We start from the raw sequence: 15,053 nt of genomic DNA, 5'->3' as shown, positions 1-15,053 counted from the left end.
AACCTCGACGTGCTCGCTAATTGGATGAGGGGGGAAAAAAAAGAAGAAAAAGAAAAAAGAAAAAAAAAGAGAGAACACGAAAAAAAAATAATTAAGAGTTTAGGAGAGACATAGTGAAAGAGAGAGAGAGAGAGAGAGAGAGAGAGAAAGAAAAAGAGCAAGAGAAAGAAAGAGAGAAAGAAAGAGAGAAAGAAAGATAGATAGATAGATAGAGAGAGAAAGAGAGAGAGAGAAACAACGTAGACCAAACAACATCAAGTTCGCGCGATCGCGTCGGTCATTAGCGTTGTTGGTAGAGCTCGAACTCGTTCGAGAAAGAGAAACGTCGAGGAAGAAGAAAAACTGTCGACGATATCGACTATCTGTCGCGAATAAAGGCAGACCCCGAAACGGCGTCGATCGGAGAAAACAAGCGCGCGAAACATTGAGTGGATGTAAATCGTTTCGCGCGTTATTCTTGCCCTACCGACGAGTTTACGTGTATACTATGTACATACGTGTGTGTTTATACATATATGTGTATATATATATATATACGTATGCATGTAGATACGTAACGGAGAGTCTCGCGAGTCTCTAATGAATGGCCGTTAATTGTATCAATTATTAACGAGGGACATCGTACGGACGACGCGACGACTCTTATCGATGTTCGCTGATTTACGAGCGTCCTCTCTCTCTCTCTCTCTCTCTCTCTCTCTCTCTCTCTCTCTCTCTATCTATCTATCTTTGTCTCTATCTCTGTCTCTGTCTCTGCTCCGTTTCTCTCTATCTCTTTTCGTTTCTCCGCTCTTCTTTGCTCCTTTCATGCCGTAGCCAACACCAACACACTATACTACCCCCCGCGAAAGTATTCTTCGAAGCTGCTAATTTGCCCGATGGCCGACACCCGATCGCTTCATTATCGCACTCGTTTGCTATTAAACTTAACTTACGTACCTACGTACGTAGAAACCGACGAAGTTAAATAAAAAAGAAAAGTAAGTGAGAAAGGAAGAGAGAGAAAAAAGGGAGAGAGAAAAAGAAACGAAAAAAAAAAAAACTAGAAAAGGAAAGTAAGTGATAAAAAGAGAGAGAGAGATTTATAGCCAAGTATATCTATGCGATTTTATCCTATATAGATTTCTTATATAGGTATAATTAATTCTATCGTACGTTCCAAAGAGGAGATCTTCGAGCTGCGCTCTTAACTTTTTATCCCATCGGCGATCGCGTTAACTATCCAAAGGTGTTCGATACTTCCTTTTTTACGCGTCTCCTCTAACTCAAGTTTCTTTTACTCGGTTGGAATAATTATTTCGCAGGATTAACGCCAATTATAATACTAATATATCCGACGACTTAACGACTCTTAAGAATAATAATGATAATTATAATAATAATAAACGAAACAAAACAAAATAAAAAACAAAATTAAAAAGAAAAAAAAAGAGAGAGAGAAAGTAAAATAATCCAAGTATTTTAACGAACACTTTCTTCAAATGTATCGTTGATATTCGTACGAATCCACGCAATAGATATCTATAGAGAACGATCATAGTTTGAGATTTTTTTCATCTTACGTTTCTTCTCGTGTTTTTTTTTTCTTCTTCTTATGAAAAACAAAAAAGAAAGAAAGAAAGAAAGAACGAACGAACGAACGAACGAACGATGGAAGGAAGGAAGAAAGATCTTGTCTAACGTTTTCCACGTTAACTTGAAACATTTTTCTTCTCGACGTAGATGACGAACCACACACTGTATATGTATGTACACACGCAAAGGAGAGATGGTGAAGAATGCCGGCGATATACGGTAGCCCAAGAGCACTGTGCAAGCAAGGGACGGTTTATCTACGACGCACCGGGTATGCGCAGCCACTCCAAGCGACAATATTTAAATATTGTTAAACAGCGGAATACTTGTCACCGGCAAACACTCCGAGCTCTAGCTCTCTCTTTCTCTCTTTCTCTATCTATCTATCTATCTATCTATCTATCTATCTATCTATCTATCTCTCTCTCTCTTTCTCTTCTTTGCTCGTTCAAAGACCTACGCACTTTTAAAGCAAACTTTTACAAAATTATTCTTACAAAAGCTTTACGATTAGAGAACGCGATGTATCAGAATATACAATGCAGTATGCTCATATACGTATCTACGATATGTCCTACGGATCGAACTATAAAAATATAGAAAATTATGAATAACAACGATATAACGAGTAGACGTGACGTATCTGTTATATGCCAAACGTAACGGTAAGAAAAAAGGATGAAGGAAAGAAAGAAAAAAAAAAGGAAAAAAAAGACGAAAATTCTCGTAGGTATGCAGACGGATCATAAAAGCTGCGTGCATAAAGAAGACCAAGAGAACGAAGACGCATATACATACATACATACATCAAACATGTATATCCATATATATATATATATATGTGTGTATAGGTATGTGACGTCGCTCTTTAACTGCAGCTGCATTTTTACGAATATTTTGGCGACGTAAACGTCTTAACGAGCGCCGTGTGCCAACTTCTAAAAAGGCAAAGAGCGAGAGAGAGAGAGAGAGAGAAAGATAGAAAGAGATGGAACGTGACGAGCTACGAGTATGTTCTTTCCTTTTTCTCGATGTCACGCTCGGGGACGATATAAAGCCACGTACGAAGAGTGAAGCAAGACAAGTACAAACTACGATCCTGACACGATATGATGAGGGAAAAAAAAAGAAAAAAAAAAATTATAAGTGTCGGCAATTATTTTACTTCCGATCAGAAACTTCTATCTCTCTCTCTCTCTCTTTCTCTTTTTCTCTCTTCCTCCAATTAGAAATTGCTAGTGCATTCCTATTCGAGTTTTTTCAACTATCGATCGATAATAGCCTTGTCAATTTTCTATAACGGTATCGATAAATACCGGACGACGTATGTCTTTTTAATCGATCGATTATGGTATGGCTAAGTAATTAACGTACACGCGGAAGACGAAGATAGTTAGGTAAGTACTTACTTACTTACTTACTTACTTACTTACTTACTTACTTACTTAGTCAGTTAGTTAGTTACTTAGGTATTTGGTTAGATTCGTTTTTAGTTACCTTCTAATATCGGATTTCGATAGTTTCATCGATTCGAATAATCTATGAATTGAAATCAATCGATTCCACTTAAGAATAGATGTTTTTCTTTGAAGACTTGTAGAATATTATGGTACATAGAATGAAGGAAGAAAAAAGATAAAGAGAAAGAAAGAAAGAAAGAAAGAAAGAGGAAAAGAGAGAATTCGAAGATGTTGAGGAAGACAGAAAAAAAAAAGGAAGAAAGACAGACAGAGATAGAGAAAAAGAGAGAGAGAAAGAAAGAAAGAGAGAAAGAAAAAGTAAAAAGAAAAGGAAGCAGCGCGAATCCTCGCATTCGTCCACAAAGAATTCCCTATGGACCACCGGAGTGGCGACGGTGCGGTGCGTTCGTCAGTCCCTCCGCGCGTTACATTATACTTTACACATTCGCTATACCTTCTTCTTTCTTCCTATCCTCGCGATTTCTTCGAGACTCAACGGGCCACTCAAAACTTCTTTTATTCTTACTCGAAATCATTCGGATATATCTTATTTCGCTTCTGATCCTTTCTGAAAGGTACTTATCGATTACAAAAAGTACACATATATTCGAACAGAATGAAAAACTTAGAAATTCAACGAGTATATGTGTGTATATATTTGGTTACAATTTACGTATCATTTAAACGTAATGAAAAACTTAAAAATTGAATATATATATATGTATGTATGTATGTATGTACGTACGAAGGATATAAAATTAACGAGTACGATAATAATCGTCGATAGACGATGACCCCTCTAAGATATTAGAATGATTATCTTCATTTGCGAAAGAAAAAAAAACAAAAAGCAAAAGAGAGAAAGAAAGGTAAGAAAAGAAAAGAAAAGAAAAGAAAAGAGAAGAAAAAAGAGAAAAATATTCGTGGTATGAGAAGACGGGCGATCATCGGGCGGCTAATCGCGTGCGAGCTTCTTTCGACGATGCAAGAAGAAGAAAGAGATATAACGATATAGGGGATAAAGGTTTCGTTCTTGATCCTTGCTGGCGAAGAAGCATCGAGTATCCTTGGTTCCTCGGGTACCGTTACATGGATCTTCCATAGCAGAGCTCGGCGAACGAGTCTCGGCAACGTTTCGTGGAGCTTTTATTTAGATCTCCGATGGCTCTTCTGGCAGCATTCATCCATGGTTACGACGAGGTCACGTGTGACCCATATGTCGATCGATAAAATATCACCATTCTCTATTCTTTCTCGAATATCGTTAATTATTACAAATGAATATCCTACGATCGAATCTATATCGTCGCAATGAAACAAACGTAATTAGCGCATAATTACTTCGTATCTAAATCATAAACGTTTGATATAATTATACATCGATTCGATTCGAGTATACTTAAAAAATATAAAAAAGGATATAAAGACGAGGAAGAACTCGTATATTAGTTGAAAAACGGAAAGAGACGGAGAAAGAGAGGAAGAGAGAGAGAGATAGAAGCTCGCAACGACAACGGCCAGTCGAAGTGGCCCGCGGTAATTATTCTCCAAACGCAAGACCGGCAATTAGCATCTCATTGGCTCATTTCTCGCTTATGCTAATGGAGGATATTATTCAAGCGCGTGTGCGAAGGCTCGCCTTCTCACAACGATCGCGAGCTCTCAGAGCTATGTGTCCCTCTCCTTATGGTATAGAGGAGAAGAGGAGGAAGAGGAGGAGGAGCACGAAAAGCGTGCTTGCTTTGCACTCTTCCGTAGCTACAACCAAGCTTCTTATTCTTCTCTTCCTCCTTCTCCTCCTCTTTTTCCTCCTTCTACTCCTTCACTTCATCCTCATCCTCATCCTCATCCTCATCCTCATCCTTATCCTTCTCTTCCTTCTCTTGCTCTGCCATCTTTTCGTCCCTCGTTTCCTTTACGACATCGACGAAGAAGCCGGGCCATCGTTTTGTACGCCCACGAGGTGTCATCTCGAGTGTCCTCATCGAGTATTCTTGCGTGTGCGATCGCACGTTGATGTCAATGCGAGAGTATATGTGTATAGAAATGTTATACGATGTTGTGTACATTATCTGTTAACGTAGCTAACTTTAACAATGTTATATATATATATACGATATTAATATATATTGTGTTATTATATCTATAGTATATACATGTTATTATATTATATATATTTTGTACAAAAAAGAAGTATACGACTAGATAACGACGATGTTTTATGAAACGATAAGAACGTTAAGGAAACTTCCGCTTTGTGGAAAATAAAAGAAAATAAATAAACAAGAAAACTAGTAGAAGTAGGAGGTGAAAGAAAAAGAAAAAGAAAAATGACGCATACGTGCACGTCCGTACGATAACTTTAATCGAAATCTACGGATATCTACAAAAAAAAAAAGAAAAAGAAAAAAGAGAAAGAAAAAAGGGTAGTCACCAGTCGTTGCTTAAAAATGCAGGCGCAATAAATTTGTAGACGAATTAGAGAAAAGAGAAAACGTCGTTTGTGGCCGCATAGCGATAAGATCTCGGATACCAAGGGAAAACCACCCTGGAGTATTTTCCAAAAGCGAGAACAGTTTTTCGAGGCTTTTTTGGTTTTCTTATGGTCGCAAGCAGTCCTTTTTTTTCCTAACCTGAGAAGAGAAGAGCCCTTGACCTTCCAGGAAAGGAAACACGAGCGAGTGTGTACGTTTTACTTAAATCTAGAAGTCTCTTGTTGCGTCTTAGTTTTTCTTAAAAAGTTAAGGGTGCTCCTATATTATCTACACTTTCCCACGTTGTATTTCTATTTTTAACAATTTCAATTTTTTCTTCTTCTTTGTAATATCCAAGACGTAACCCTTAGAAACGTCCTTCCCCTTGATATCATCGCTTCGTCTTACATATATTGATGCAAAAATCGTTCGCTCGATAATATCCCTTTCGGATAAATTGTAACTTAACTTAAATACTTAAATAAGTTATATATAATAATATAAGGTAATAACGTAAAATAACTTAAATAAGTAAGAAATAATCACGCAGAAAATATAAATACGCATTAAAGCTACGATACGCAGTTTAAAGGCTGACATATACGCACAAAACGAACTTAGAAAGATAGATAAAATTGTAACGAAATAGAAATACCTAATACGACGAATATATATATATATATATATATATATATATAAGGGTCGATGAGTTTTTCCGGCCCTTCTCGTCGATGAGTTTTTCCGGCCCTTATATACGCGTAGCTCGCAGCTGCTACAAATTTTCTGGCACTTCGAGCCCTTTCATGGACGTAGTCCGTCCCTTTAGAGTCCTTCGATGAAAGAACACGTTGAAGACGTTTTTAAAATCCGTACTGCACTACGCATTTATTCACGACGAATTAGATTTTGCGAAGGAAATCTAAAGCGGTCTAACGCGTATCGTAACCGAGTCAATACTAACCGAGCTCTTAGAATTTTTCCCTATTGAGGAGGGATGCCCTTTCTCCTAAAGGCAAGGTAATCAAGCGTGTGTATGTTTACATTGACTTATATTTCTTTTGGAAGATCATTGAAAAAGAAAACGTATGCTCGATCGAAGCTATATGACTCATTGAGAAAGAAAAAAGAATAAAGTAAAGTAAACAAAACAAAGCGTTGTAAATACCTGAGTCCTTCGTCTAGTTGTGCGTATAACTATATAACATACATACACATATACACACATCACACACACAATTCGTGTATTGCTTATGAAAGAGAAAAAGTAAAAAAAAAAAAAAAGGAATAAAAGAATAAAGACGGAAGAAAGGACAGAATAGATAAGAAAAAGAGAAGAGAGAGGAGAGGAGAGAGAGAGATTAAGAGAAAGAAAAGGAGAGAGATAGAGAGAGAGAGAGAGAGAGAAAGAGAGAAAGAGAGAGAGATGGAAAAGCAAAAAGCGCAAAGAGCTACGTAGCTTCTTCTTTACGATAGAAGCTCATTGCTCGTAGATTGCGATTTGCTACGGACGTAATGAAGCCACGCCACTTCTGGCCGATGCAACGAATGCCAGCCGACGAGCAACGACCGACCGACCGACCGACTGCAGCAACAGCAACCGAGAACGCTTCTCTCCTTCTTTGAACATTTTTATCACGTCGAGAACATTCACCTTTCATCCTTTGCTCTTTTGCTATTTATTTATCCATGATTTTACCTAAGTATTTTACCTATGTATTTCTCTCCTCTTCCTTTCTTTCTTTTTTCCTTTCGTTGCTTTTTTCTCTCTTTTCCTTTTCCCCTTTTTTCTTCTTTCTTTCTTTCTTTCTTTCTTTATTTTTTTTTTATTTTTTTTTTGTTTCTTTTTCCTTTTCTCTCTCTCTCTCTTTTCTCTTCTTCTTCTTCTTCTTCTTCTTCCTCCTTCTCTTTTTCCTTCAAACGCCATGATTCGATGAAGCTTCTACACGTTCAGGTAGATATTCTATACCTGGATGACTTTGGTACTTTGAGAACGGTGTTTTGTACGTTTTGAACGTCAACAAAAAACATTTTCCTTTAAGATCTTTTTCCTGGATTTCCATGAAGTTGCGATGGAAGCACGATCGACTTTCGCATCGAACGGCATGAAAAATTCTTTCTCTCGTATCGTTTCTTCCTTCCTTCTCTCTCTCTCTCTCTCTCTTTTTTTCATCTCCCGTTTACAATTTAGATGCCACTAGTTTTTTTCCCGCGCGACATTCGAGACGACGACGTAGACGAAGACGAAGACGACGACGACGACGATGACGACGACGACGACGACGACGTCGACGACGACGTCGACGACGACGAAGACAACAACTACAACGCGTCGATGCATAATTCAATTCGAGCGGTCTTCTTTCTGACCGCCACCGTAGTTGGACGACTCTCGTAATATTTACTATTCTTTTCCTTTTTTTACTCCGTTTCTTTTTAGATTTTTCGCCATTCTTTTTCCTTTTTCTACTTATTTTTTTATTCACTTTATTTTCTTTCGTCGTCGTCGTCGTCGTCGTTGTTATTGTCGTATATTATTTTTTTATTCGTCAACTTTGCAATAAGGTCACTGCCGACGCTCCTGACGCGAGTTTGTCGCTCGAACGTGGCGCGTTTTCTATATTCTTTCTTCTTTTTTCTTTTTTTTTTCCTTTTTCTTCTTTCTCTATGCGTGTGCAGGCCAGCGGACGTGACGTTTTGAAAAATTGCACGCGACGATGCGAACAACACCGACGAAATGCATTTCGTCGCTCTCCCTTTCTCTTTCCTTCCATAGGTATATTTCTATCTTCCTCGTCCTCTCTCTCTCTCTTTCTCTCTTTCTCTGTGTGTGTGTGTGTGCGCGTTTCTCTGTCTCTCTGTATCTCTGTATCTCTCTTTATCTCGCTAACGTTTCGTGTTAAATCGTTGAGACCATCGCCAAAAAAAATGTTACGTTATCGCACGACAACTTCTTTTTTATTTTTCTTTTTCTCCTTGCATCGAACAAAAAAAATTCGATAATTATCTATTCGATGAATGATTACGAATACGATATCAATTTCCGTTGATAACAAAGTCGCCTTAGTAAATTAAATATATAATAAATATAAAATCACGGACGGACGCACGGCACACGCGCACGTATCCAACGCACGCGAACAATTTTTATACAGATTATTATACTGAAAATTATATTTCCACTCGGCTTCGTGATTCTTACCTAGTACTTTCAAAGAAAAAAAAAAAAAAAAGGAAAAAACAGAGAAAATAAAAGAAAAGAAAAGAAAAGAAAAATTCGAACGTCGACGGAAAAGCGTCGTTGCTCGACGGTGTACGGGCACAAGGAGTCAGTTAAAAAGCCCACTAGAACGTTATCTCGATCAGAGAACGCGGAGGGTCGTTTGAAATATTTCTTCCTCCGAGTTTCGAAGGTCTCGAGCGTGTTCCACACGCTCGGTAGGTAGTGCTGCCTTTGGAAAAAACAATGTCGGGAGACAGCGAAGCGTCCCTCTTCGACTCTATTCCGACGGAATTCAACGTTGTTACGCCTTTATGCTGGATGATTATAATACTCTTTCTTTCACAAATACATATATATATATGTATGTATGTATGTATATAGCATAAGCACAGAGAGAGAGAGAGAGAGAGAGAGAGAGACACGGACATATGGCGGTCCGTAGCTCGTTTCTTAATTAGATTCACGTAGGACGAGCGATCGTAAATCTCGCCTGGTCGCTACCATTACAAATGGCAATGAAATCTTCAGCCGAAGCAACTACTTTACCCTAGGACGCTACTACTTATATAAACACAACCGATCGTAAATAATTTCTACTGCCTCTCACCTACGCTGTAAATTTATTCGAGATTGGATCTCGTTCTAATGAGATCCAAAAGAAAAGAAAAAAAAAAAGAAAGAAAGAAAAAAGAAAATAAAGAAAAAAATAAAAAAAAAAAAAGAACAAGATTAAGAAAAGAAAAGAAAAAGTACTCCAAAATCACAGCCAATCCTTAACATTAGATATTATCTATATTAGATTGTATTAGATATTATGAAATATTGAAATAAATTATTTATTTTAATAACGCGTTCTTATCTATGTATATGTATATACATATATATATATGTACACCATGAGAAGTTGTCTAACGTTATTTCATTTAGAAATAGTACTAATTCTCACGAACTTGGAAGGAAATTCACGAAGGTAAATTCGGCTCTCCTTTCCCTCCCACCCTCTTAGTTTTTGGTAAGTACTAGCGAGGAAGTTTAAATGAGGAAACACTTACCAGCGAGTCAACCTCCGGATCCGCTATGTAGTAGGGTTTCTCTTGTCTGATCTGTAACACATAAGCAAAATATACATTAAGCTTAGATATTTAATAATTAAAATCCAAAGCAGTAATTGCAAGGATATAAAAGCAAACCGATTGTATCGTCGAACGTAGACACGTCTATCCTCTTTCCTCTTTCCCTTTCTACAACGATTTCCTTTACATGCATGCTTCCATTCATTTAATTGGACCCCCACAGTTCGATTCTTATGTATGTTACCTACATGCTATATAAAAGCGGAAACGCGTCGATGAACTCGATGAAATTCTAAGAACTAGAAGAAGAATCGTTGAAAAAGAATCATGAAAAGCAAAAGAAAATCCAAGAGGATTCTCAAGTATTTTCAATGATATCTCGTAGAATCGAACGAGTTAGATAGAACGATTGAAAGAAAAAGAAATATTTTTATATTGGGTACTTATATAGCTAGCTATGCAAGTACTTATATATATATATATATATTGTTGTATATGGATATGTGGTAGGTATACAATATATGTTTCTTTTCTCAATGACAAGGAAAAGAACAAAAAAAAAGGAAAAAGAAAGAGAGAGAGAAAGATTAGACCTCTCAACTGCAAGTCGTACTACGAGTCGATTAGATGCACTCGCGATAACGATTAATATCATTAAAATTCTTTCTCGGCGTTCGGAGAGCATTCTCTAATGTTTTTGCTCCTACTTTTTGCAACATATATGTATATCTACGAATTAAAAAAATAAAAAAAAAATAAAATAATATAAATAAAAAACGAGTAATTATTCCCGATAAGAACCCTGTAACATTCCGATGCCACGCGGAATTACGTAGCCACGGGAATTCAATGGCCATTCGATCGAATTCGATAAGATTACAAGGGTGCTCGTGTGGAGTATCGAGAAAGGGAGAGAGAGAAAGAAAGAGAGAGTTTACAATCCTTGCTAGTCGGTGTATGAATCACGTTAACTTCGAAAGAAAATGACGATATTCCAGAAGCAAACGAGAAAATCTACAAAATTTGATACGTTAGAATGTAGATTGCATGTTATACGTTAGATATAATTACAAGAATAATCATTAATTATAATGATGATCCGTGTATGTAGATCGTAGATATATCATACACGTATAATTAAGATGACATTCTCGATTACAATAATCTGATTAATGAGTCTCGTTTCGAAGATCATATCACAAGGGAGAATGTAATTGAAGTTCTTTTTTTCTTATTCTTTGTTTCTTCTTTTCTTTTTTTTTCCATTTTTTTTTTTATTTTCTTTTATCATCTTTCTTTAAATATAAAATAAAGATTTTTTCGTACGTGCGTGCGTGCGTGCGTGCAGAGAAGAAGAAAATTAGATAGATATAAAAGCGTATATTTAATAAATTCAGACGAATTCTAATTGTTTCTAATTTTGTTTCTAATTTTTCCCAGGCACGATCTCTCTTCACATTCTCTCACATGTAATCTCGCTTTGTACTTGGAAAGAAAATGTAAGGACTAAGGATAATAAAAAGAGGATTTCTTTTCCCTTTCTTTTCTTTTCTTTTTCTTTTCTTTCATCTTGTTTCACAGAGAGACATCGTGACTTCTCCGAATCCTTGTAAATTGCCTTCTTGTGGACGCCGACTTCATTAGAAAGATGCGGTGGAATGGGCTCGACGTGTCGGCATTGTCACCGTGTAAAAATCGGCTGTGCTTTCGGTTCTTCGATTCTTCAAAGAAAGTCGGAAAGAGAAAGAGAAAAAGAAACAGAGAAAAAAGAGAGAAAGAGATAAAGAGATTAAAGGAAGAAAAAGTAGGAAGTAGGAAAGAAAGAAAGAAAGAAGAAGGAAGGAAGGAAGGAAGGAAGGAAGAAATGAAGGAAGGAAGGAAGGAATGAAGGAATGAAAAAGAGGAACGAAGTAATGAAATAAGTCCGAAGAGCTCAGAAGAATTCCCAAGGGCGGGCCTGCCGTGTATTCATGAGCCTGAATTCTGAATGAGAGTGACTCGCGCATCGCATCGAGTGTATAGGTAATGAAGGCGTCTCGTAACGTCGAACAACAATAACAACAAAAAACGACGAAGAAAGGAAAGGTAAGAAAAGAAGAGAAAAGAAAAGAAGAGAAGAGAAGAGAAGAGAAGAGAAGAGAAAAAGAAAAGAAAAAATACTGTCAACTCTTCGTGGGAGTTAAGTGACACGGAATAAGGTAAACTTGTTACGTTGTTGGAATGGAAGAGAACGAAAAGGGTATGAAAAGGGTGGACAAGGGCTAGTTTCTTCTCGAAGGGCCTTGTCGACCATGTATATTTTTTCGTTTCGAACAGAACGATTAACCTAGCGTTATTTGTTCTGTTAAGCGTTCCTATTAAAAATTGTAAACGGTATCTATTATCTCTCTCTTTTTTTTTTCTTTTTGTCTCTTTCTCTCTGTCCCTCTTTCTACCTTTCTTTTTCTAAATCTCGTATCTTTTGACACATATGTATGTGTATTTTTTCTGTACATATACAACATTATACATAATTCGTAATCTCCAGTATATTTTTACATTGAATGTTCTATTGAAAAGTTCAATTACCTGTAGATACATAGAGTTTTAAAAGAAATCGTTGAAAACGGGAAACGCGTAATCGGACACATACCAGAAAGGATCGTAACCAGGCTAAAGATAAGGCGCGATAAGCCTTCATAGACGGCGATTATCGTTTATCGATTATATTTAGCGACGGATTATACCGCTCGCTTTCTTCGTAATAGCTTGTACAATGTATTATAGTACGTGCCTACAAGCACGCACACGGCTGTACGTACACACACACATACACAAATACGTGCGCGTATATATGTATACACGTAACGAAAAATCGATATATTGATATGACACGAAACGAGCGTTCGTGATGCGAAAGCACGAAAGAGGAAAAAAATTAATCGATAAAAATTTTCGTTCGAAACGAAAGAGAGAAAGAGAGAGAGAGAGAGAGAGAGAGAGAGAGAGAGAGAGAGAGAGAGAGAGAAAGGAAGAGAGAAAGAGAGAAAGAGAGAGACGCAAATCGTAGATTAATCGATCGATCGATCGTCGCTGAGCTAGGTATCCGGCGTGAAAATAAACGAGAGATTCCGGCTTGGCCCTGCGATAAAAATATTGTGCGATAATATTTAGAGAATGTTAGCGTCTGTTTGGGAAGCTTCCCATACTCGTGCGCTCGTGTTCGCTTGCTAGCACGCGTGCACCTAACGCCATGGAACGATTAACGTCATCGAACTGTTCCTCGATCCCATCCAAAGATATCTCTCAAACAGCTGTCCTATAAGTTTCCAATTCTCTCGGAAAGTTTTCATAGTAAACGTTGCCGTTCTCTTTCTATCTTTTTTTCTTTTTCTTTCTTTCTTTCTTTCTTTCTTTTTTTCATTTTCTTTTCTTTAATTTTCTCTCTCTTTTTTTTTCTCTCAACCCTAAAAAATTTCGATAACTTTATCCATACACACGCAAGTAGGTATGTAAACTTTAAAACGACTTCGATCACGTTGTCAAAGAAAGGATGATAGAGGGAGGAGAGTGGGTGGGTGATAAAGAGGATAAGGAGAGGAAGGGGAAAAAGAAAAAAGAAATTAATTCGAAGAATAAAACGTACTCTAATGCGGTCGAAAACCGCGTGCCACGCTGTACCGGCGAACGATGGGTGGTGAACACACCTCCTCCTCCCTCCCTCCCTCCCTACCTCCCTCTCACCCTCACCCTCTTCCTCTCCCCCTCGTCTTCGTGTCTCGATGCAGTAAAACGAATTACGTCCCGCGTAAACTTTACTGCACGTTCAGTTCTACGTCTCTTCTTTTTCTTTCTTTTTCTTTTCTTTTCTTCTTCTTCTTTTTTCTTTTTCTTTTTTTCTTCCTCTCTCTCTTCCTTCTTCTTCTTTCTCTTTATTGGCTCGCTCATCTTAAGATTGGATCATCGAGTTAAAAAATAAAAAAATATATATATAAAAAAATATGTCTGCGAGAAACGAAATCGAAGCAATACGTTCCCTCTTTCTCTTATCTTCTTTTTCTTCTTCCTCTCTCTCTCTCTCTCTCTCTTTCTTCTTTTTCTTTTTCTTTTTCTTTTTCTTCTGCTCCTCCTCCTCGATTCAAAATCTTATGACCACGACGCTTTTCCAACAACAGCTGAGCTGACCTTACGATCCCTCGGAACCCTGACAATTGTCAAAACCATTTGAGATGGCCAACCATTAAGAAACTCTTTCAAATATGCTCGTTGACTTTCCCAAAGGGTCCTCTGACTTTCTGCGTGCCAAACAATGAAGATATGACCGGTTGTAAATAAATAGTCGTAATATCGGCCCGAACATTGTTAAATAAACGTCGTCGACCGTCATAAAAGTTTATGTCTGTATCTCTTGTTTCTTATTCCTCATATTTTTTCTTCGCCTTATTATCTCAGTTTTCGAACGGTCGGGTGCAGTAATTTTCTTCCTTATTCCTTCTTCCCTTTTCTTCTTTCTTTTCTCTTTTTATTATCAAACCAATCACAGCACTACCTCAATAATCTTAATAAATTGTTTAGGTATCCGTCAGGATCTATTCTCTTTTCTATAATATTCACTAGCATTGTTTCGATGGTTATATCCTTAACAAGATTAGAGACACGGTTTTGAACTTTCCTGTCTAAAGGCCAACGTGATTGAATATATCTAATATATAATTATTATAAATAATGTATAAGTAAGATATAAGAAACGAAGAATTTTCAATCGAGGAAATTCAAAGTGCTAGCTTAAGAATTAAAAACGTATGATAAGATCTTTAATATTATATCTTCGATATGAACGTATGGAACATTTTCCTATTTTTTTCTTTTTCTATTTCACAATTATGACAGAAAATTACGTTAAACGAGAAAGAGAGAGAGAGAGGAAACGAATAAAAAAGAAAAAGTGGAGAATGAAAATAAAATAAAAAACGAAAAAAAGAAAGATAGAAAGAAAGAAAGAATATCCACAGAAGGCGTTTACCTCGAAAATGCGATAACGTCGTAGAAGTCTTCGTAAAACGAAAAAAAAAGAGAGAGAGAGAGAGAGAGAGAGAGAAGGGCGGTGAGATCTTTCGACGATAATTCTGTGGGGCCCTTAAAAAGTGGAATTCTACGCTTGAATCCTCCAGAACAGATAACGATAAAGCGTTTTGTCCTACGTTATTTTGGAAGATGTCGAAAAAGTAAGAGTAACTCTCTCTCTGGTTTTCTCCGTCTTGTAGGAGGAAAT

At 37.1% G+C, this 15,053-nt stretch overlaps 1 protein-coding gene across 4 annotated transcripts in view; it reads right to left on the bottom strand.

Moving 5' to 3' along the window:
- The window catches only part of LOC127069422 (homeobox protein homothorax), a 354,198-nt gene that overhangs the window by 319,568 nt on the left and 19,577 nt on the right, over positions 1–15,053 (bottom strand). For all 4 annotated transcript variants that reach the window (XM_051006442.1, XM_051006440.1, XM_051006439.1 and 1 more), the window contains exon 4: positions 9,782–9,832. In XM_051006442.1, coding sequence (XP_050862399.1) covers positions 9,782–9,832 — 51 coding nt within the window. The remainder of the gene's footprint in view (positions 1–9,781; positions 9,833–15,053) is intronic.

Source organism: Vespula vulgaris, chromosome 15 (genome assembly GCF_905475345.1).
Source record: "Vespula vulgaris chromosome 15, iyVesVulg1.1, whole genome shotgun sequence".
NCBI lineage: Eukaryota > Metazoa > Arthropoda > Insecta > Hymenoptera > Vespidae > Vespula > Vespula vulgaris.
Note: the sequence above shows the minus strand (reverse complement) of the source record. Positions and strands in the feature narration are given on the sequence as shown.